This window comes from Phascolarctos cinereus, unplaced genomic scaffold (assembly GCF_003287225.1).
Source record: "Phascolarctos cinereus isolate Bilbo 61053 unplaced genomic scaffold, phaCin_HiC Scaffold_726;HRSCAF=1367, whole genome shotgun sequence".
Classification (NCBI taxonomy): domain Eukaryota; kingdom Metazoa; phylum Chordata; class Mammalia; order Diprotodontia; family Phascolarctidae; genus Phascolarctos; species Phascolarctos cinereus.
This window is the reverse complement of record NW_027556098.1, coordinates 372508204-372531552: the sequence shown is the minus strand read 5'-3', so window position 1 is coordinate 372531552 and position 23349 is coordinate 372508204. Positions and strand designations below refer to the sequence as shown.

At 53.3% G+C, this 23349-nt stretch overlaps 1 protein-coding gene across 1 annotated transcript in view; it reads right to left on the bottom strand.

Moving 5' to 3' along the window:
- Positions 1 to 366: 366 nt before the first annotated feature.
- SLC9A1 (solute carrier family 9 member A1) overlaps positions 367 to 23349 on the bottom strand; it is a 73236-nt gene continuing 50253 nt past the window's right edge. Inside the window, exons 2-12 of the mRNA XM_020983239.2 lie at positions 15625 to 16085; positions 11346 to 11596; positions 8979 to 9196; positions 7780 to 7982; positions 5526 to 5615; positions 5014 to 5084; positions 4748 to 4921; positions 4262 to 4373; positions 3589 to 3690; positions 3089 to 3161; positions 367 to 2280 (exon numbers count right to left, since the gene is read on the bottom strand). Of these exons, the coding sequence (XP_020838898.1) occupies positions 1958 to 2280; positions 3089 to 3161; positions 3589 to 3690; positions 4262 to 4373; positions 4748 to 4921; positions 5014 to 5084; positions 5526 to 5615; positions 7780 to 7982; positions 8979 to 9196; positions 11346 to 11596; positions 15625 to 16085 (2078 nt within the window). The 3' untranslated portion in view covers positions 367 to 1957. The remainder of the gene's footprint in view (positions 2281 to 3088; positions 3162 to 3588; positions 3691 to 4261; positions 4374 to 4747; positions 4922 to 5013; positions 5085 to 5525; positions 5616 to 7779; positions 7983 to 8978; positions 9197 to 11345; positions 11597 to 15624; positions 16086 to 23349) is intronic.

Here is a 23349-nt window from a genome sequence, read left to right as displayed (position 1 = left end):
AAAGGTGACTTGTTTCATGTCACCTCGGTTAAGTGGGTAAGCGGAAGAGGGAAGACAAAGGACATTTGCCCCTCCCCCTCCCGCTGGGCCACCAGAGCACAGCTCAGGGAAGTCTGTCCAAGAACTATGGTATTCGAGTCCATTAAGGTGCCTGGGAGAGCTTGGGGCTCCACTGCCCCCTGGTGGACATCACTGTATACTGCATCCTTCATAGGACCCGGGGACCAGTCAGTACTGGGGTGGCGAGGCCTGTGTCCGTCCCACCCCCCACCCGATTACTTCATCTGCTTTGCTCCTTGGGGGATCGAAGTCCTGCAGTCACACTTCCTATCTTGGCCCCGTTCCCCAAGAATAACCTCAAACATATTAAAAAGTCACATTGATTTATTAGAATATGAAAAAGATTTGTTTCATTTTGTACACAGGGAGGTGGGGCAGGGTGGGATGGGAGGGGGAGGTGGCGACCACAGCCTTAAGCCCAGTCAGCCTCTTCACTGCTTAGCTACTTCTGCCAGGGACAGCGTGCGCACCCAGGCAAGGGATGGTGGTGGTGAGGGGCAGCCAGGCCCGAGGGGGTGTGGGGTATAGAGGGGAAGAGAGAATATTGCACAATCATGGTGGGAGGGAGGTGGGAGGGACAGAAGGGGGGCCTCACAACGTCCCTTCCTTGGGGCTAGAGAGCTGCCCCTGACCTCCTGATCACCTCCGGGATCACAGACATTTAGACAGACAGCAGGACCAGGACGGGTGACAGCTATTGGCAGGGTTGTGTGTGGGGGGGACAGCAGGGCCTGTGGGTACCTGCTTCAATGGACCCTGGTGAGGGGAGGTGGTCTTGAGGCCCTATAATCATGACCCTCCCTCGTGGAGGTGCCAGGGATACACTGACACATAGTGTGGGGAGGGGAATCCCCAAGAAAGACATTAAAAGCAAGGGGACTCAGACTGACTGGGGGGGGGCACAGAACAGAGATTTGTGGGAAGGAGGTCCCCTAGGAAAACTGCTTGGGTGACACTGGCTTAGTCCTAGAGACCCTGGGGCACGGGAATGGGGGGGACCAAGACACCGTGGGGGGGGGTATCAGCATTTCCTTTTACAAAGCAGAGACTGTGGGGGCAGTGGGGGTGGGGCCCATGGCTGAGAACTCCGGATTCTGGGGAAGGGGAATGAAGCTCCATGCCCGACAGCCTGCTATCAGAAGCTTCAGTTCGAGCCAGGTTTCCACCAATACGCTCTAGAGCTGGCAGGACTCCCCGCTTGGCCCCAAAGAAGCCTTCCAGGACCGATACCCCCCATACCCCCTCTCTTGAGCCACTCCGGCTCCTCCTCTGTAGGCTCCGTGCTGCACACAGGGCCCTGCGCAGACCAGGCCCTTACTAGGTGTTGTGTGAATCGAATTAGGGGCTGAGGGCAGGCAGGGGTAAACAGCTGCATTGCTTCTGGATTCCCCACCACCAGCCAGAGCAGGACCAAGGTGGCCAGCCCAGCAGGGGGCACGTGCCAGGGAGGGGACGGTTCTTTGGTTACAGACACTGATAGGGTTTAAGGAAAACAAGAGCCTATTGGAACTAGGCAGGGGAGGAAGGCCTTGCCTGCTGGGTAACGAGGGTCTGGGCCATCAGGGAGAGCCTCAAGCCCTGGCCAGGACCCCAGAGTTCTGAAAATCCAGCGTTTGAAGATGACAGGACGTTTAAAGAGGGAGAGGTTATTAATGCCAGCCGCTTGTCCAGCCCCAAGGAGGGATGTGCACGGCAATCAACCTCACCGTCCTCAGCAGCAGGAGGAGGGGAGTGAAGCATCTCAGTGGTGTCCGCTGTGCCGCCTTCTGAGGGCTGGTGCTGGAAGGAGAGATGGGCACTGCCCGGCAGGGGTGGGAAGCCGTGCTGGAGCCCAGCTGCCATGCTGGAAGGAAGGGGAGAGGCCCCCATGGGTCCTCAGAGGCCCCTGGCCCTGCCACTACTGGCCCTTGGGAATGAAGGGCTCTCCTTCGCCTGGCTCTGGGCGAGGCCCAGGATCACTGAGGCAACGCAGCATGCGCTGGGTGCTGGGGCTGTCCCCCGGCTCTGGGGTGAAGACGTCATCTGTGCCTGGGGAGGAGGGCTCCTTGGGGTGCATCACAAGGCCACGCTCGTCTTCCTCTTCCTCCTCCAGCACCGAGTCTTTGCCCTTCAGTTCTTCATTTACCAGGTCCACAGACTCAGGGGACTGGGGCGAGGCGGGGTCAATGGTGATGATAGGGAGGTTTTCTGAGTCAGGCTTTGGCTCATAGGCTAGGGGATCTGTGGGTCAATGGGAAGGGTCAGGGAGAGGAGGAGACAGGCAACAGCTAGTCTGTCCTCTCAAGGCAAAGCCTTGCTCTGCCCAGCCTTCCTTCCAGAAGTCAAACCTGACACATCCTAACCCGGCTCCCTCCACCACGCACACACGGCCTCACCTGCACCTAAGGGCCAGAGGACTGTCTTCCCTCTCAAAGGGGCAAGACTGGGTCTCCTCTCTCACTCTGGGCATATGGATCTCTGTGCCTGCTACAGCAGCAGGACAGGACTCTGGCTGGTAGGACTCAGTAGCTAATGACATGGCCCCATCCCCTTCAAGGCTGGAGGGCAGCAGCAAGGCAAACGATTCCTGCCCCTCCCTCTTCTAGCTGCTTCTGGATGGGACGTGGGCTTAATAAGTTGTAGGAATGGACCCTTCCAACTCAAGTCTCTCAATCCTATGATCTCTGGACACCCTCAACCACCTCTTCCAGGGCACCAGGGTACCATGGAGTCAAGATGAAGGCCCCTGGGAAGTTCCTGGAGCTTAGAAGGCAGCCCAGGACACAGATACAGACACAGCCATTCTCTCTCTCTCTCTCCCCCCAACCCGGGCTCTCCCTTTTAGACAGTTGGTAGTGGAAGAAAACCATCTGCTTTTGTTTCCTTGCCCATCCCCAAGGCACAGTGTGCCAGTCCTGGGGGGGTTGGGCGAGGGTGGGCACACAGACACTCCGAGGGGACACTCACTGCATTTGTTTGACAATCCTGGGGGACCTGGGAGCCCCTACACTCGAGCCGGGCCCCCAGCCCTGCCCCGGGCCCCCCATACCTGAACCAATTCGAGCTCGGGACATGGTAGGAGAGTCCAGTTTGTGGGCTGGCACTGTCAGGTAGTTATTGATCTGAGGAAGGGAGACAGAACACATGGCAGGCTTGGAAGTGGGGGGTCAAGGAGCTCAGTGCCAAGGACTGAGACCTGGGCTGAGGCAAACAGAATCTAACTCTAGGCCAACTTCTGTCACTCACTGCTTTTATCCTCAGCCTTCGTCTCACTCTCAATTTCCTATGCAAAGAAAGGGTTGAACTTCATGGCTTCTAAGGTCTTTTTCATGTCTGACATTGGTGGGGGAGGAGGGGAAGGTTGAAGCCCAGCCCCTGAAATCACACCTCTCTCTGCCATGCCCCAGTGGTGGGGACAGCTGGGGCCCAGAGAACACCAAGGCCAGGGCTGGGGGCCGAGGCAGGGGCGGGGGGGGGGGGGGGGGTTGTCCTACAGGCCTGAGGCCAGGGCTGGGCCACACTTTGGCTCCTCAGACCAGGCCCACGTACCTTTTGCTCCAGCTGCCGAACCTTCTGTCTCCTCAGCAGCATCTGGTTCCAGGCTTCCTCGAAAGGATCAGCCACCAATGTGTGTCTGTTGTAGGATTTTAACTGCCGGGCGACCAGGGAAGATTAGTGGGGAGGCAGAGAGGGAGGCACTGAGATCGGGGTGGGGAGGAAGGGAGAAGCAAAGGGGACACCAATACGGAGCCAGAGGATGCTGCAATATGAGGCAGGGAGGGGGGCCACAGAGAGCACTGTAGGGGCAACTTGGTGGTGCAATGGATAGCCCTGGAGTCAGGAGGACCTGAGTTCAAATCCAGCCTCAAACAAATAACACTTACTAGCTGTGTGACCCTGGGCAAGTCACAATCCGTTAAAAAAGAGAGAGAGAGAGAGAGAGAGAGAGAGAGAGAGAGAGAGAGAGAGAGAGAGAGAGAGAGAGAGAGAGAATGGGAAGGGGGAGAAGAGAGGGAAGATCCAATAAAGGAAAGAGGGGAATGGGGGAGGGGGGACCACACACACAAAGAGGAAAGAGAACAAGGGGAGATTCCAAAGTGAAAGGGCGAGGGCCTAGAGGGCAATGTTAGCATGGGATGAGTGCGGCCCAGGGAGTTCCAGTTCAGGGGTGCAGAGAGGCTCTCCCGGAGGCCGGGAAAGCATGCCCGGGTCAGACCCTTACCCGCTGCCGTGTCTTCTGTAGGTTGTTGCGCAGAATTTTTCTAATCTCCTCCTCCTTATCCTTGGACAGTGCTGGCAGAATCCGTTCTGAAGGTGCCTTGGGGTGGATGTTTCTGGGGACACGCAGATATGCGAGGTTAGGCAGACTCATTTTTGTGCAAAGCCCTCTCTCCCAGTGGGAGTCTGTGCCAGCTTGGAGACGGAGGGGAGGAAGCCTGGATCTCACCCACATGACCTGAGGCACTCAGGTGAAATGGAGGCACACTCTTCTGCGTCCCCTCCAGTCTCCGAAGCCCTCTCTAACTAGGTGACCTCCCATCGGCCTGGAATTCTGCCCCTCACGCCCTCCCGTCAGACATTCTCCCCTCGGCTCCTTCCTTTCTCCCCGGCCCCTGCGGCTGCTGTGGGCAGTACAGAGAGGCGGCCTGATGGGATCCCCCCGGCCTCGCAGGTCCACCCCGGGGCAGCCACAGGAAGCCACACTCACTGCATGGAGACAGTAGAGACCGCAGGAGGGATCTTGCCCACGCCCCCACTCTCCACGAGCTCAATGGCCTGCTTCATCTCCATCTTGTGGTAGAAGGCGATGAGCTGGGGTTCGTTGGAGCGCTCCCCTGCAATCAGACACTTCTTCACGTACTTCTTGTTGAACCGATTAAGTCTGGGGGGCGACAGCAGACCCTCTGCAGGCCCTGCCTCCCTGGCCGGCCGGGCTCCACACCCCACCTCAGCCAATGCCCTCCCTCCGCTTACTTGTCCTTCCAGTGGTGATGGCCGTAGTGGCCACAGATGTCCTCAATGCCCGTCAGAAGGTGATCGAGGAACTGAAATGGAATCAAGGCCATGAGGGCCGGAGCCTCTGTGAAAGGCCGGCCTGACTCCCGGAGTCACGGACACCCATCCCCTGCTCTGGGCTCAGGAGGCCACCAGCTCAGCACTGACTAGAGCCGCGCAGCACTTCCAAGAATGGACGAGAGGGGGCAGCAGAGCCTCACGCAGCCCAGTCCAGCCTCACAGCCAAGGTCCGGGGGATTCCCACCCAGGAGAGCACAATCACCTTTCCTGGAGGTGTGCCCTTCTCCCCCACACAGGATAAGTCACCGTACCACCAGCAATCTGGGAAGGCCCCACCCCAGGTCCCCACCACCTGGTCATCCAGCCTTTGTCCTAAGACTCCCAGAGAAGACAGGCTAGCCTTTCCACTTTGGGCCAGTTTTGATTCTCCTCCCTTCTCTCCCTTCTGCCTTGGCCCGTCCTGCCTCTACCTGGGTGTGGATCTCCTCATTGATGGACCGCTTGCTCTCCTGCTTCTTCTTCACAGCCAGCAGGTCCACCAAAGGCCGGATGGTCATGCCCTGGAGGCCAGATAGGATGGAGGGTCAACTCCGGGGGTCAGACCTCCAAGGAGCCTGCCCCCAGCGAGAGCAGGGCCAAGAGTAGCCCCAAAGCTCTCTGCAGAAAACTGTCAAGGCCACAACTTGCACACAGGGCCCTGCTCAGGCCAATACAATGGTTAAATTTACCTGGAGGGAAAGGGCCTCAGACCCTAGATAGCCAAGAGAGATTGTGGGCTCTCCCTTATCACTGAAGGATGGACAAAAAATTCCTGTTCTTTCTTTGGCCCTAGATGGCCCTTGGAAAGGACAGAGGAGATAAGGAATTTAAACAAATTCAAACAATCTACACATGTATTTGCACTTTAGCATAGGCTGGGGGAGTCAAGGGACCTGCGTTCAAATGCTGGCCCTGCCTGGCTATGTGGACAAACCTTTCCCTCTCTTGGTCTGTGTCCTTACCTGTAAAGTGAGGATTAAGACCATCTGCCCTACCAAATACATGGAGACAGGACAAGAATTCAATGGGCGGAGAAAGTGAACTGCTAAGTGGAAGAGGTCTTCATAAGGGGTCATTGTTTGTGAGTGAAGAAAACACTTTCACTTATATGGTCTGATGCTGAGTGAAGTGAGCAGAACCAAGAGGACTTTGTACACAATAACAGCCACATTATGCAATGACTAAGATTGTTAAACTGAACCCTTCTCAGCATTACGAGGATCTAAGACATCTCCAGAAGCCTCGGGATGGAAAATGCTGTCCACATCCAAAGAAAGAACTATGGAAGTCGAATCGCTCTCACTTATTTTTTACCTTCTGTTGAGTTTTGTTTCATCTTTCTGATGGTTCCTCCTATTGGTTTTAATTTTTACTTACAGCTTCACTAATGTGAAAATATGTTTAATGGGTATGTAAATGTAAAGCCTATATCAGATTGTGTGCCGTCTTGGGGAGGGTTGGGGGGAAGAAGGGGGAGAAAAATTTTCAACTCAAAAGCATATGGAAGTGATTGTTGATAAATCAAAATAAATTAATAAAATTTAAAAAAACAAACAAAAAGAATCAGGAAGAAAAAAAAAAAGAAAACACTTTCCAAGATGGAGGGATGAAGACCACAAAGCCACTTCCTTCAGCAAGGGAACTGTTATTAACAGTGGCGCCAGGTCTACCTGGAGCTGTGTGGACACAAGGTTCTTCATAGGCAGCATTAGTGACTGATGATAATTTTCTTAATTCTCCCATTTCCACAGTAGCTCTTGTCATGAGCCAGTCAAGTCTTAGAGCCAAGGGTCTCCCCACAGGCCTCCTTCCAAATTCCCAGGCTGCTGCTGCCTTCCTCCCCTCCTGGCACTGAAGGCCCTGCCCTTCCTCGGCCTCACTCTACTCCACTCGCTACCTCTCCCTGTGGGTTCCAGCAAAACCAGCTAACTGTGGGCTGTCTCAGGCTTCATCCTAGGCCTTCAGGCCTCTGCTCGGCTCTTCCCTCACTTTGACCTGTTGAACATCCTTCGAGGCCTTACCAAAGTGTCACCTCCTCTTCAAAGCTCTCCTCGATCCCCTCAGACAGAAGGATTTCTCCCTCCTCTGAACCTAACCCTGCCCAGCAGCTTCAGTACAAACTCTGGCCCAACTCCGCAGGCCTCTGAGTATTCTTGTCAGGGCCTCCACCAAAGGACCCGAGTCACAATGATGCAGATTTTCTAATGCTCAAAGCCTCGTGGCCAGCCTGGCAGGTGAACTGTATAAGCCCATTATCCCTACTTCACAGAAGAAGGGCTGAGGCTCCAGGGAGAAGGAACTCGCTCGATACACACAGCTAACAAGTGAGTCTTCCGACAGTTGAGGCTGGTGATCGTTCCACTGGGCCACAGTCTAATCTCCACTGCTCTGTTCCCTGGGATCCCAAAGCCTTTGTGGTCTCATGAAGATTTAAGAGCCTGTGAGAAGGGATGGGGAGGTCATGCCCCCCACTTCACAGACGGAGACACACGACCTGCCACAAGTTAAGCAGCGGGTGTGAGACGGTCCAGAGCAGAGGCTGAGGCCCTGGTACCGGCCTCCCTGTGGACGGCACAAAGCGGTGTCTCTGGTGCCCTCTGAGGCAGGAGAAAGGCCAACAGAAGGGAAGACAGCCCGGGGGCGCGTCCCTCCCACCCCTCACCCTTCAGCCCCAGCCCCAGCAACCTGCACGAAGACAGTGAAGAAGATGACGGTGATGATGGCCGTGAGGAACAGTTCCCTCATTGGGAAGTGCCTCACGTCCAGGAGGTAGCCCAGGGAGAAGGCGATGGCTCCACGCAGGCCACCATAGGCAATGATGAACTGGTCCTTGGGGGTCAGCTTCACAATGCGGAACTTATTAATGAACCACGTGAGGCCCAGCACACCTGGGGAGGGAAAGAAGGGGGGGGAATAGGCAGCAGCTTGAGAACAGCCCAGGGTGGGGGAGACTTCCTTAAGTGGGGGCACTCCTTCCACCTGTGCATTGACTTCCACTCTTCCCTCAAGTGTCAACCTGTGTGCCTCTCCTCCCTGAGGGGCCTTCCATCCAAATCACTCATTTACTGGTCCCCTTAGCACCTGTCATGCAAAGTGCTGAGAATGTCAGAGCTGGGAGGGCCCTTAGACCACCGGATGTCAGGGCTGGGAGGGTCCTCAGGACACAGGATGTCAGAGCTGGGAGGGCCCTTAGAACACTGGATGTCAGAGCTGAAGAGGGGGGAGCCTTAGAACATGGAATGTTCAAGCTAGGAGGGCCCTTAGAACACCAGATGTCAGAGCTGGAAGGGCCCTTAGAACACCGGATGTCAGAGCTGGGAGGGCCCTTAGAACACAGGACATCAGAGCTGGGGGGGGCCCTTAGAGCATGGAATGTTCGAGCTGGAAGGGGTCCATAGAACACAGAATATCAGAGCTGGAAGGGCCCCGAGATATCATTTGCTCTAAGACCCTCCTTTTACAGATGGAAAAAATGAGGTCGAAGGCCCCAGAAGGTGGGTGCCAGGGCTTTTGGACTCCCAGGTCAGGGCTTTCTTGTGCCACAACTTGGTTTGATTAGCTTAAATGTTTATGTCAGGTGTACATATGTGTCCTCTCTTCCCAAAGAGACCGTGAAGTCTGAGGGCAGGGACTGTGTTATGTGATTCCCATGTGTCCTCCACCACAACACACCCTTGCTCCCAGCCCAGGGTACTGCTAGGCTCCCTGTAGGGCTCTGTGGCCACACTGAGGCTTTGCAGTGTGACATCAGGGGCCTCCTCCCTAAGACTGAACCCAGAAAAGTTGCCGGCCTCCTGGACTCTAGCCTGAGGAACCAGAAGCCTCCTGGCAACCTAACCCAGCTCTCTCTGTCCAGACCCCCATGCTCCAGCCTGCCCGCTCACCCAGCACACGGGCAATGAGGCAGAAGAGCAGCGTGCTGATGACAAAGGTCCAGTTCCAGTGGTGGGAGCCGGCCACGGTGGAGACGCCCAGGAAGATGAAGATGAGGGTCTCACTGATGCTGCTCCACATCTTTAGGAAGTATTTGATGGTGGTGTGGGACTTGTGGGAGATGTTGGCCTCCACATAGGGACGCATCATCACCCCTGAGGCGATGAGCCTGTGGGGACATAGGGCTGGAGGGAGCATCGTGGGACCCACAGGTGGGGTCCCCAGGGGAAGACAGGGAGAAGAAGGGAGGGGGTGGCCGGGAGCAGAGTCAGGGCCTCGTCTCCCACTCCTGTCTCACAGCTGATCACTCTCCCCATCCTTTCCACTCTCTTCCTGGTTCCAATCTAACTCACCAAGCACCTGTCACATGCCACATAACGTCCCAGACAAAATCCAAGCCGTGCCTGCCCTGGAAAAGCTCACATTCTGTAAATGGAGACGAACAGCCCCAGAGAACACTGTACCAGGGTACTAGGCGCTAGGGGGCCCAGGTCCCAGAGGAGCCCTAATTGGCTCTGTTGGTCCGGACGTGCTCCCTGGCCCTCAGAGCCCGCCCCACCAGGAAAGCACACTTCTTCTGGGCGCTCATGCCTCTCCCCTGTGGGTCTGTCACCCTCCTCTGGAGAGGCGTGAGGCGGCTCACCCAGACCACAAGGTCTCCCAGGGAAGGACCATTCTTTCTCCTTAGTCAGCGGTAGGGCTGGGGGCATTTTCCTACTGGCCTCCTGTATGGTAGACTAGTAAAAGGGTCTGCCTTAAATGCTATCCAAAGTCCTCTACGGTCTTCTCCTGAGAAGATCCTTCCTTCTCCCGGGACACCCAGGCTTGCAAGCTTGGAGCTGGTCACGATTCCTGCTCCCTCAATCCATCCCTGTATCCACCAGTCAACTAAGGCTCTCCCATGTCTACTTTTCTTGCACCTCGCCTCTTCTCTCTACTCAGATAGCGCCACCCAGGAATCTCAGGATCACAGATTTGTGCTGGACAGACCTTTAGGGATCAAGGTTGACCTCTTTATTTTACAGATGAGAAAAACTAAGGCACAGAGGAAAGAAAGGGACTTTCCCAAGGTCACACAGGATAGTAAATCACAGAGTCAGGGTCTGAACCCAGATCCTCTGCATCAACTCTTTCAAGCTCAGGCTCTCCTTGTCTCTTAGAAATCAAGACCAAGGCCCATAAATACAATGTCTCAGCCCTCCAGAACCTGGCTGCCAGCTACCACTCTGGTCCTATTTGTAGGACTGCCCTTCACACACTCGCCATTGCAGGCCAACTGGCTAGCTCTGTGCCTCCACCTCTAGACCTTTGGGGGCCCACGTGGGTCCCCATCCCTAGAACAGCTCCCCTTGCTCACCTCTGCCTCGCAGAACCCCTGGCTGGCTTCAAGGCGGGCACTCCCACCTCTACAAGGCCCTCTCTCATCCCTCAGTTCGCTAGGACGCTCTCCCTGCTCTGGAATCGCATGGTGTACACTTTATATTGATGTGCAGTGGGAGAGTACCGGACTGGGAATCTGGAAGACCCGAATTCAAATTCTGCCTCACACCAGCAGGGCAGCCTCAGCTTCCTTTTCTGCAAAATACCTCCTTGGGCTGCTGTCAGGCTCCCATGAGATATAAAATGCTTTGTAAATCTTAAAATGCATATAAATGCTAGTTATTATTATTCTTGTTGTTGTTATTACTCTGTAGACACATGTATTCCCCCTGTCTCCCTCAAGGTCAGGAACCATTTTGTCTTTGCATTCTCAGGGCCTAGCACTGGGCTGGGCACACCATAGGCGACTAATAAATGCTTGCAGAATGGAACTGATCAAACTTCATCTCCAGCACCAACTAAAATACGATTTCTGCTCACACTATGCCACGACCTCCCCACTCAAAGCCTTCCTCAGCATCTCCTAGTCATTCAGTAAATGTGAAGCCAGAGGCTCTGCCACTCACCACCCGTATGACCTTGGCCAAGTTACTTACCCTCCTGGGGTCTCAGCTTCTTGATCTGTAAAATGAGGGGCCGTGCCAAGTCCAGCTCCTGGGACAGCTGCTCATGCTGCGCCCCTCACTAACCTAAGTGCCACCCCTTAAGGGTCATTGGAAGTACAGGACTTGGAAGTGTGGGTGACCCTGTCCCCCTAGACTTTAGGAACACACATTGCTGCATGAGAACTCGTATCCAATTTACTTGTGGCCACTAGGGAATATAGCTACAAGCTGGGCCATGAGGGCTCTTACTTGGCCATGTCAGGTCCACAAACAACGTGTTAAGCAGCCTCCCCCCAAAGCAGGTGAGAGGGATCCCCAGGCCCAGTGACTCACGCCATGATGCCAGACAGGTGAAAGAGCTCAGCTGACAGGTAAGCCATGTAGCTGTAGAGGAAGACGAAGAGCGGCTCGATGACCCGGATGTGGGAGGTGAAGCGGGAGGTGAAGGCCGCGATGATGCCGTAGACCACCCCCACAAATACCCCCCCCAGCGAGACCACGAAGAAGCTCAGGAAGCCCAGGACAATGTCGACGAGCGTCACATGGTCAATGCCGGCAAATTCTTCAAAGAGATGGTACAGCACCTGGGAAGGCCAGGGGCAAAGCTCAGCAAAGAGGACAGGTATGCCTGCCCTGCTGGGAAGGGGGCTAAGCCGGGGCCAAAGAGCTGGGCACTGGGCTTCTCTCTGCCATTAACTAGTTTTATCACCTCAGACAAATCCCCTTCTCCTTCTGGGTTTCTGGGAGTTGAACTGGATGTTTTATTTCTAGCTCTGACATTCTGGGTTCTAAGGTCTATCCCAGCTCTGACATTCTGGGTTCTAAGGTTCATCCCAGCTCTGACATTCTGGGTTCTAAGGTCTATCCCAGCTCTGACATTCTAGGTTCTAAAGTCCTTCCCAGCTCAGACATTCTGGGTTCTAAGGTTCATCCCAGCTCTGACATTCTGGGTTCTAAGGTCTATCCCAGCTCTGACATTCTAGATTCTAAGGTCCTTCCCAGCTCTGACATCCTATGTTCTAAGGGCCCTCCCAGCTCTGACATTCTGGGTTCTAAGGTCCTCTCAATTGTGACATTCTGTGGTCTAAGGCCCCTTCCAGAGCTAACAATTTAATTTTCTAAGGTCTCTTACAGCCTTTACATTCTATAGATTTAGAGCTACAATGGCTCTGTAGGGTCATTTAGATTAACCATCTCATTAATTTTAACATTCTGTGTTCCAGGGACCCTTCTAGCTCTGACATTCTGAGATTTTCTTTCCAGAGGGCCTCTAGAATAGGATTCTGTTCCTAGAATAGGGAATAAATATTTCTAGATCTATAGCTCCCACTATGTGCCAGGCATTGTGCCAAGCACCTTACAATTACTACCTCATTTGATCCTTGCAACAACTCTGGGAGGTAGGTGCTGTTATGATCCCTATTTTACAGTTGAGGAAACTGAGGCAAATAGTGGTTAAGGGACTTGCCAGAGTCACATAGCTAGGAAGTATCTGAGGCCAGATTTGAACTCTGGTCTTCTTGACTCCAAGCTTGGCATGCAAGCCACTATACCACCAGGTGAAAAAAATCAGTTATCAATGGCAATAACAGAGGCCACTTCTTCACCTGCCATCTGTTCAATACTTCATAATTCTAAGGCAGGGTGGTGCAAGTTAGAAAGAGAAGAGGCCCAGAAATAGAGGCTCCACTAGTGTCTACCTGCATGACCTTAGACATGTAATTTCCCCTCTTCGGGGTTCAAAGTTCCTTGTCTATTACATGGCTGCACTAGCTGGTGTCTAAGATCTCCTCTGGATGAGTCCTGTGATCCTCAGGACCCACTGTGATCCAGAGGGATTCTACCGGGCTCTCAACATAATCCTGGGAGCTCCGTGGCCAGGGGTGGGCTGAGCACATTACAAGATCTGGGAGGGCCTTTCGAGATCATCTGGCCTAATCTCATTTCCCCGCCATGGTAAGCACATTCATTTGTGACCTGTTCTCCTTTAAGAAATACGTACAAACATTTTAAGGAAATCAGCAAAAAGTCCAACAAACTGAGTCTGTCCATGACGGTAAGAGTTAGAAAAAGGGATCGCCAGGACCAGCTAGCTTGCTTGCTGGGCGCACCCTGGCTTCTGAATTCACCGTGTTCCTTCGTGTCCTTCCCCTGTAAAAAGAGTCTTTCTGGTCCCTTGATTGGGGTCAGGTTGCTCAGAATGGGGATCCAAATGCTCTTGCTGCGTGCTGGGCAGTGAGCGCCTGGGGCCTGGGAGCGCTCCGCCACGCACAGCAGCTTATTCCAGCATCATCGAGGACTTGAGTGTTTTTAAGCGCCAAGTCCGGTTGTGACTTGTGTTAGCAGAATTCAGGCTTTGGCCCGGGGGTCTCTGAAGGCTTCTTCTAGCTCTCCTACATGTATGTGGAGGCCCTCTGCTTGTAAACCAGGCCTTCTAGATCCCTTTTTGTTCCAGAAAATTTGGCTTCAGTCAAAAGGCCACACTTAAGGATCTAGAAAGCCACACGTGGCCTCAAGGCCACAGGCTCCCCACCCCTGGTCCAGGGGGTCTCTCTATCACAGCGTCGCTGCTGCTGACGCCCATTTAACAGATGAGGACATGGAAGCTTCACAAGGTCACATAATAAATTAGGGGTTAAGCAGGGATGAGAAGCCAAATCTCCCAATTCCAGTCCAATATGGGGAAATTAGCACGGTGGGGCTTTTTTTTCCTAAACTGGGTAGGGCTCTGCCTGGAAGCTACAGTCTTTCCGCCAAATAAATTCTCTTCTGATTGTGTGTTTGTGCTCCTCCTGGTCACTGCCTCAGTGACTCTGGGAGGAATGAGCTCCAAGTGTCCCCGCTGCCCCTTACCAAAGCCCACCTACCCCTGGGGCTGAGTGCTTCCCACCTTTCTCTTTCTTTCTGTACAACCCTCTCATTTCTTCTGTGGGTGTCTGGGAACACAAGCAGATTCTTCCTCCTACGTCCCCAGGGGCAAGTTACCCCTCTCACTGTGGCTAAGCTAAGATTGAACCTCAGGTTTCCATGATCCAGGCCTGCTCAGAGACTCGAGGGGTCTCTGGCTGTCATCCCTCTGCAGGGGCTCTTTCCTAGAGCAGCCCTGGAAGGCCTAAGGCCAAGCCTCTCTGCTGTTACTTTGGAGCACGGAGCAAGGGCAAGTGAAGGCTGTGGTCAGCCACATACTACTGTCCTTCCTGAGCGCTCCAGCTCCTGGGGCAGAGATAAGAAGTGGAGAGAAGGCAGAGGGACATGTGTTCTTTCTTCCTGGAGAGTGACTCAGAGGATTCCGGCGGGAGATGAGAAAGCAGCTGACCCAACCCATACCTGAAGCACCATCTCTCTGTCTCTGTTTCGCTGTCTCTCTCAACATCCCTAACAAGAGACTGAACAGTTTTCACTTGAACACCTTTAGGTGTTTAGGGAACTCTACCCCAAAAAGCTGCCCATTCCGCTCTTGGATAGCTCTAACCATTAAGTATCTGAGCAAAAACTGCACCTCTGGGTAACCTTCCCTAATAAGGGGGCCTTGCAGAATGTATGATCTTACAAGATGGCTTTCCAAATATCTGAAAATAGTGATGATATTTCCAGGAAGTCTTCTCTCTCTCTCTCTGCAATAAATACCCCAAATTTCTTCAACTAGCCTGCTTGTGACATGTTTCCATTGCAGTCGCTGCCCACTGGAGCTCACACCAGCTTCTGCGTGTCTCCTCCCTAGAGAGCAGCACCCATCCAGGGCGGTAGTGGTCAGACCAGGCAGAACATGCCAGAAAGGACTGTCACCGCTGCCTTCATCCCAAGCCCATTCTCTGGGTTCACTGGAGTAAACCAAGTGTTTTAGCCTGTAGAGATCTTTTGGGGATCTGAGTCTCGTATTCCAATTTGTTCACTCTTCCTGACAGCTTCGGGTCCTCTGCAAGGACTCAAACACCGGTAGCCCTCCTGCAGCACGGGAGGGGGCATGTCCCTGTACAGCAATCAGCCTCCAAATCTGGCTGTTCTACTTCCGGAACATCTCCTCCTCCCTCCCCTCCAAGCTTAAGCCACGCCTCTGTAAGGGCCTGCTAACCATACTCCGGCCTCCAGTTCATCCCCTCTTGAACCTATCCTTCACTCCACTGTACAAATCACGGGCAAGCTCTTGCCTATGATCCTCCTTTCATGTCTGCCAGCTCTGCGAGCCCTGGGAGGCCTTCTCTCCCTCCCATGTACACAGGATGTTCCGGCCCAAGTGGATTATTCTCCATGTGTGCTTCTCATCCTGTCCTCTCCTGCCTGACAGCTCTTCCATCCCCCATGACCCCAACCTAGAGTCTTTTTCTTGACTTCCTTCAAGACCCAATGCAGTTCCTACCTCCTCCAGGAAACTGTGCCTAACTCCTCCAGTCCCAAAGAAAGATCTCTCCTCGGCACATCATTTCCTCCTGCCCTTGGGTATCAACTCCTTCCCCATTGGACCATGAGGTCCTCGAGATCAGTCATGCCTCATGTCTTGTATCTCCAACACCAAGAGCAGGGCCTCACCCTGGGTACATCTGCGTGTCTGAATCTGAACTGGTTTTGAAGGGCCTCCCCTGTTCCCATTTCCCCCCCCCATCCCCACACTCACAACGGTGACTGCATCATTGAGCAGGGACTCCCCGAACACAAGGATGTGCAGCAGCTCGTTGATGTGGATTTCCTCAAACACGGCCAGCACGGCCACAGGGTCCACGGCTGAGATTATACTGCCAAACAGCAGGTTGTCCAGGAGGCCGATCTCATTGATCTGGGGGCCCCCGACCATGCACACGGCATACATGAGCCCACCGAGGAAGAAGGCGTTCCACAGCGTGCCTACCACGGCGAATATCAGGATGGTGCCCAGGTTCTCTGTGAATGGGCGCAGGGGCAGGAAGTAGCCAGCATCCAAGATGATGGGGGGCAGGAGGAAGAGGAAAAAGATTTTTGACTCCAGGACGGGTGGGCTCTCCCCGACTCCTTTAATCAGGCCCCCCACCAGCAGCCCCACCACGATCAGCAGGCAGCTCTCGGGGACGATGTTGGAGATGGTGGGGATCACATGGAAACCTGCAGGGGAATAACAACAGGGGCTCATGTTTCTCTGCCCACAGTGGCCTCACAAGGTAGGAAAGGAAGGTCTGGGTGCCCCAAAAGCACTCAGCCCAAGGGAGCGGAGACAACGCCTCCTCTCAGTCAGAGCAGGGAGTCCAACTCCCTCTGCATCCAAACCATTGCTCTGCGGCCTACTATCAGGGAGACCTTGGCAAGGTCCTTTTTCCTCTCGAAGCCTCACTTTCCCCCTCTACAATGGGAAGGGGTTGGGCTTCGCGTCCTCTGAGGTCTCTTTCAATTTAGAATCTGATGATTCTGCTCCTCTATGACTCACTCAAGGTCACAGCTAAATAGGAGGAGATGTTGGATGGAAGAATCAGGGGTACACCTTAACTTCTCTCTGCCCCGGAGACACCACAGAAGACAAGAGGTGCAGAGCGCTAAGGAAATGCAACCTGGATGGGAAAGGGGATTAGGACACAAACACAGACACAGTCAAGGAAACTGAGGTTCACAGAGGCTAAATGACTTGGCTACAGGCCCAGGTTAAGCATAGATAGAGACGAGACGCTGGGATCACAGGATCACAGATTTCGGGTCCTCAAAGGAGTCCAAGCCCAACCCTCTCATTTCACAGATAGAAAAGTGAGGCAGACAGAGATTGCTCAGTGAAAAAGCTAGCGAGTGCCTGAGGCAGCCTCTGTGGCCGGGTCCCAAACCATCATGAACCGGTACATTCAGTCCAAAGTCCCTGCTGGAGGGAGAAACAGCTCAGGACACAGGGAGGCTCCCCAGAAAGCCCAGGTCAGATGAAGTGCCCTGAGGCCTCATGGGGAAACTGCTCAGCACCAGAGGACAAAGGGAGCTTGGAGGAGGAGGTCTCCTGGTCTGTCCCCTAAAGAGGCCCAGGAGCCCAGCCACAGGGCCTGATGCTGTCACTTGCTTGGGTCAGTTTAGCTTATGAGTCATTTTCCATTGAGGAGGCCAAGAGCTGTGTCCCTGTCCCTTACAGTCAAAGGTCAGGAGAGCAGCCCACTTCCCTCTGAAATCCTCTCACCCCTCCCACACCTGTGCTCTCTTGTGTGTGTCTGGAGCAGAAGAAAAATGCCCCCACAGGCACAGAATCCCCTAGCCAAGTATCAGCTTCTACACAGGGAGGGACCTACAAGGTCAAGCCATCCACTCTCCTGCCTCTCAAACAGCCCAGAAAGAAAGCTGCCACTTCTGTGGACCAGCCCCCAAAGTTTCTGACGTCAGATTTGTGCTTTGCTGGCTTCTCTAAAACGTGCAGACCAAATTCCCCTCGCTGTGGAGTGGAATCCTTCCAGCTGCCTGACTCCTCTTTTTGGGGGCATAGGTGGTGGTAGTGTTAGCACACTAAGAGCTAAAGAAACGTGGACTCATTCCATGGCGTGTCACACCGTCCTACACTCGAAATTCAAAGGGACCTCTCCAATCCCTCATCACATAGATAAAGAAACTGGGGCCTGGAGAAGGGTGACTTATCCAAGGTCACATAGGTAGTAAGGGAGCAGAATCGGAATTGGAACCCAGGTCCTCTGTCACCAAAGCAAACATACCTTTCACTGAACCACAATGAGTCTCTGTCATAGCTGTGACAGGGCAGCGGCTACCTGTCTACGGTATCACAGGAACGGAGGATTACAGAAAAAAAGTCTCCATCTCTCTAAAATATCACCTTGGTTTCCAGATACATCTCCCCCCATTCTCCCTCCCAGAAAGTCATCTCCTACAACAAAGAAATCAAATCACCCCAGTCCAGCAAAGGGAATCTGACGGTACATACAATGTTCTGTACCCTCCATCCCACACTTCTGCAAAAGAAAAGAAGGATGTGCTTTCTTGTTCCTTTCTTGGGGGGCCAAGCTTGAAAATTTTAATTTTAGGGCATTTAGTTTTGTTTTCTTAGGGCACAGCATTTACAATTGGAACGGACCTTAAAGATTAGTCCCACTTTCTTAGGCCCAGGGAGGGAAACTGACTTGGCCAAGGTAACGCCTCTTAGTCCTACCCTCTTTCAACCATGCCAAACCTGACATACCTTTGCACACCGATTCAGACTTTATGAAACACATTCCCACTCATTAACTCCATTCTTTCACTCACACCCTCTCCCATTCATTCCAGTCAACAGATATTTATTTGCTAAGCACCAGTTACCACAGGCATGACCTGGGGCTACAGGGAAAACAGAGCTTTCGGTCTGGCCCTGGGATAAGGCAGGGCAAGCAAGGAGGCCTGGCAGGGACCAAGGTAAGAGCAACAGGAGTAACAGCGGCGAGGGGGAAGGAGTGGGGGCGGGTTATGCCCAGAATTGTGACCTCTCAGAGCAGGAAAGGACTCCAGAGGCACCTAATCCAACCAGTACCCCAACAGGGATCCCCAGTACCCCCTGCCTTATCAGTGCGGCCCATCCCATGGAAGCCACCCCCAAGTCTCCCCAAGAGTCCTGTGGGACAGGCCAGAGGCAGGCCAAGGAGGCAGCATCAGCCTCACTGTGCCACAGAGCCCTGGCCTGCTGGATTCAAAGCCAGGTCTCCTGACTGTGGACACAGGATTCTTCCCACTACTCCATGCTTCCCTTCAGATTCACCCTGCTGAGATCCAGCACAGAAACAGTAACTGGTCATACTTATAAAGCACGTGATTGGTGTTGCTCAGTTGGCAAAGTGCTTGCCTCATGTTACCTCAACTGAGCTTCACTCGAGGAAGGAATCTTGTTCTAGTCACCCCCATCTTCTAGAAGAGGAACCAGAGAGCAAAGTCCCCCTGCCCGGGGTCACACAGCTAGGAAGTGTCTCCCCTGGGTCTGGAGTCAGGTCTTCTGAACCCTGCGTGCCCCTGACTCCCCCACTCATTTGTGGAGACTGAGGAGGATGCCCATTTCCTCTGGCGTAGTACCAGACATACAGCAGGCACTTAATAAATGTTTGCTGATCGTGTGACTGAAGACATTCTTGTTTTCAACCTCTCAACTAGTTTTGTTTCCTGCTGCTCTTGGGGAGGGGAGGCAGGTGGCTTATCAGGATTACCAGGTCTCAGATATGGAAGCTATGAGGAAGTAATTCACAGGACCTGAGATTTCTAGACAGAAGGAACTACAGAGGCCACTTAGTTTGACCTCTTTATTATACAGATCTGTAAAATGGGGATGATGATAACACCTACCTCTCAGGGTTGTTTCAAGGATAAAATAAGGCAATACTTGTAATGTGCCAATTACAGAAAAGCTGGCTATTACTGCAGATGAGCAAATCGAGGCCCAAAGGTATAGGTAAAGTGCCCTGCCTGAGGTCACACAGGCAAGAAGTGATAGAGCCAGGACAGAGGTGGAGGTCCTGGAACCCCAAATCCTGCCCTCTCCATGGCGCCACGTTGGAATGGCTGCCTCCAGGGGGGCTGACACAGTGAGAACAGGAAGGCAGACTTTTCCTCCAGACGAAACTCCAGAAAGCTACTTGGCCTCCAGCCCCAGAGTTTCAAGGCCCCTGGGCCTTCTCCAGAAGGACACCAGACCTGGCTCCCAGGAATCCCTATCTCCAACATGGGACTCTTGCCCTTACTACCTAAGGGATAAAAATGCAAACTCCCTAGTCTCCCTGGTGCAGAGGGTAAGGAAGGGAATAATCATTTAATAGCATAGGACCTACTATGTGCTGGGCACTGTGCTAAGTGCTTTCTACCTATTGAAGGACTGGTATAACACAATCTGGCCCTAGGCTGGGGAAAAAGAATACCTGATAATAAAAGAGACAGAGAGAGACAGAGACACAGACAAACAGAGAGAATATGCAAGAGAATTTCTCTCAGACACTGAAGTGGTACGGCATATGGAAGGAAGACAATGTGGAGCCATATTTTTGCTCTGCTACTAATCCAAGGCAGGACGCTTCACTTTTCTTGGCCTGTTACCTCATCTACATTAAGATGACCACAAATGTCCCTTCCAGCTCTAAAGTCTATGAAATCTATCCCCCCCCACCTTTTAAAATGTTTCATGGGGCTTGTTAATGTAACTGTCACTTTCCCATAACCCCCCATGCCCCCATAATCTCCCTTGGAACTGAGAAGCAAAAACAAGCAAAATAAATCACTGTGCTGGCTGCATGTGAAAACGTGTGCCTCCACACCCTACCCCCGATTTCAAAGGCAGTGCTCTTTCTGTCAGTACTCCACATCCTTGAGCCAGACGGTATCTGTGCAGCTCAGGACCCTTCCTGCTGCTGACAAAGTGACAGAGACCATTCCACAGCAGCAGCCTCTCCTTCTGGAGATGGAAGCGTTCTGAGAGCCCGGCTTCTGCAGATCCTGTCCCTAAACACCCCATATCCTTTGGTACCTACGAATGCCAACTTTCCAGAGAGCAAAGAGAGTAGGTAATTCATCCTCAGTGTAGCAGGAAAAGCACTGGTTTTACCCTCAGAAGACCCGTGTTTGAATCCTGGCAGTGATCACTGACTCACTTTGTGAACATGGGCAAGTCATTCACCCTCTCCCAGGGACTCGGCTTTCCCACCCATAGTGAGGGCAGCTTAGCTAGGCGACTTCTTAAGGCCCTGATATTTTGCCAGTTGAAAGTCTCTCCCCCTTCCTGAGGGGCCCCTGAAAGGGTGAGCAGAAGTCTTGGCAGGCCCTGACTGCCACATTGCTTGGACCACACTAAGTACAGCTGGATCCTTCAGGACCCTCCAACCTCTGCGCAGATGTGTGGCCATTCTCAGGATACCAGGCATTGGTAGTGATGCTGGGGTGGCTGGGGAAGGGAGGTAGAGGTAGAGGGAAAGCCAAGGTCCAATTTGGTGCTGCCAGGTCGCAGGTTAAACACCCCAGCAGGATGAGCTCCACCTCAGAAGGCTGCCAAAGGCTTGGTCCTTGGCCATGGAATGGTAGGATGTTTTCCCTCCTGTCCTGCCTGACGGTGTGATTATGAAAAAAATGAACCGGCCAGGATGAAGAGATTTCACCAAAACACAAGCTCTCCGGAACCTGGCCCCCGCAGCTGCTCCCACTCAGCAAGGAGAGTTTATTTACATCTCCTTCCCGTCTCCATCTGCTGAGACAAGCAAGACACTCTAGCACGGGCCTCTCACGTCACTGCCTCTGTTGCTAAGGGGACTAGACACTGCTCGGTTACCATTTTCCATCCCTCCTCCCTGACACAGGCAGGAAGGAGGGGACCGTAGCCCAGGCACAGCACCATCCTGGACTGGGTGTTTGCTGGCCAGCAGGATGCCCATGGGCTGGCACCACCTCCTGGCTCTTCAGGAAGGGGCCGGGGGTCCTAGAGTACCAGCTCTGGCTCCCTATGGGAGTTCATCTCAGCCAGGCCCCAGGGACTTCCACACTACACAATCATTCCATTTCTTCAATTCCCTCCTTGAACACCCCAGCAACAAGGTAGCTGTCTGGAGGAATGTGGGTGGAAGACAGAGAGGTATCGGGGGGGGGGGGTGTAATAAGGGGAGAGCCAGCAGGGCAGTTTAGGGCTGCACTGGGCCAAACTGAGCCCAGAGGGTTAGAGAATTCTTTGGACTCACAGTTCTCCCACCTTTGGCCACTTTGTATTTTACCCCGAGATGTGGCCTATTATTTAGACATCATAAAAATCCTCCTGATTCTAGGCCCAGTTCAGATGCTGCTGCCCTCTCCTCCGGGAAGCCTTCTCAGATCACCCAGTCTGGAAATAATCAGTCAGTCCCTTCTCGGACCTCCTGCAGCATGGATCATAATTGTGCTGTGTGACACAGATGTATGTGCCCATGGCTTACCTCCAGCAAATGATAATAAGCACTTAGTGTGTGCAGATCAGAGCCAGGCATTGGGGGAGATAGAGTCCAGATAAGATACAATCTCACAGGCAAGGCATGCCTATGAAACCCTGGGCCAAGTATGGTGTCATACACAGAATCACACATTTATAGCTGGCAGGTACTTCAACAGGCCCGGCCCTTTCATTGGACAGATGACGAAACTGAGGCCTAGCAAGATGGGGTGCTTTGTCCCAAATCCCCATTAGAAATGGCAGAGCCAGGATTTGAACTTGGGCCATCCAGACCTCTTCCCACTGTCCCCTGTGGCTTACCCCACCCCACCCCACCCAGGGCTTTCTTTGCACATAGTAAGCACTCCAATATTTGCTGAATGAGTAACCTCTCATTGCCTTTTCCCCCTCATGCAACAGTTCCCATCAACGGGAAGCTGGCACTGAAGCAGTCCTATGCCAGGGAATGTGCCCTGCCCAAAAGCTGGGGACCAGGTAGGCGTGGTGCCTCTGCAGAGTTGAGGCTGGACCAGCCATCAAACAAGGTTCACCAGGCTTGGATTGTGGCTCTCTCTCACCAGTCAATGAGTCTTGTACACAGAGAGAAACCTCCTTTTTGGCTGTGCGGCTGGTGTGAACAAGCAACTCTTATTCCCTGACTGGCAGCTCCGCTCCAGTGAAAGCTGTGGCTCCCATCTCCAGGAACGCTCCTTCCATAAGGCCGACTTGCTGGAAGCCACAGGGAAAGAAGGGACCACAAGGAAGCTGCCTGGGCAGCCAGATGTGGTGAGGAAGCACCACAGCTTGGAACTCTTAGGGCTGCGGCTGTTTAGTCATTTTGGGCATGTCCGACTCTTCGTGACCCCGTCTGGGGTTTTCTTGGCAAAAATGCCTTCTCCAGCTCATTTTACAGAGGAGGAAACTGAGGCAGACAGGGTGAAGTGACTTGCCCACAGTCACCCAGCTAGTGAGTGTCTGAGGCTGGATTTCAACTCGGGTCTTTCTGACTCCCAGGCCTGGTGCTCTACGCCCTAGGAGCCCATGAAATCTTAAGGACCTGAATTTAAAACATGTTTTATGACTTGAGAGGCAGCCTGCTATCATGGAGAGAGAAGCCAGGAAGCCCCAAGTTCAAGTCGCATCTCTGACATATACTGATCCTCTATGACCCTAGGTGCAAGCTGCTGACTTTCACTGGTAGTAGGAGTTTTTTCACCAAGGAACTGCCTAAACCAAAGAAATTCTTGCAGCCTGAACAGGCTCTACCCAAAATGCTAAGGTGGGCGTGTTGGGGCTGGAATGACTAGCCCCAGAGACTGCAGGAAGGGCTAGCTTTGATGGGAAGAACTGGCTGAAACACGCCCTGCTGAAGCCACAGGCGCTGACCTGGAAAAGCCTGGAGCTGTCTCATCCAGCCCCACTGCTGGATTTATTAAGCACTCCATTCCAGGCAGCGGGTAAAGCGACAGACAGACTGAGACCAGAAGAGGGCAAAGA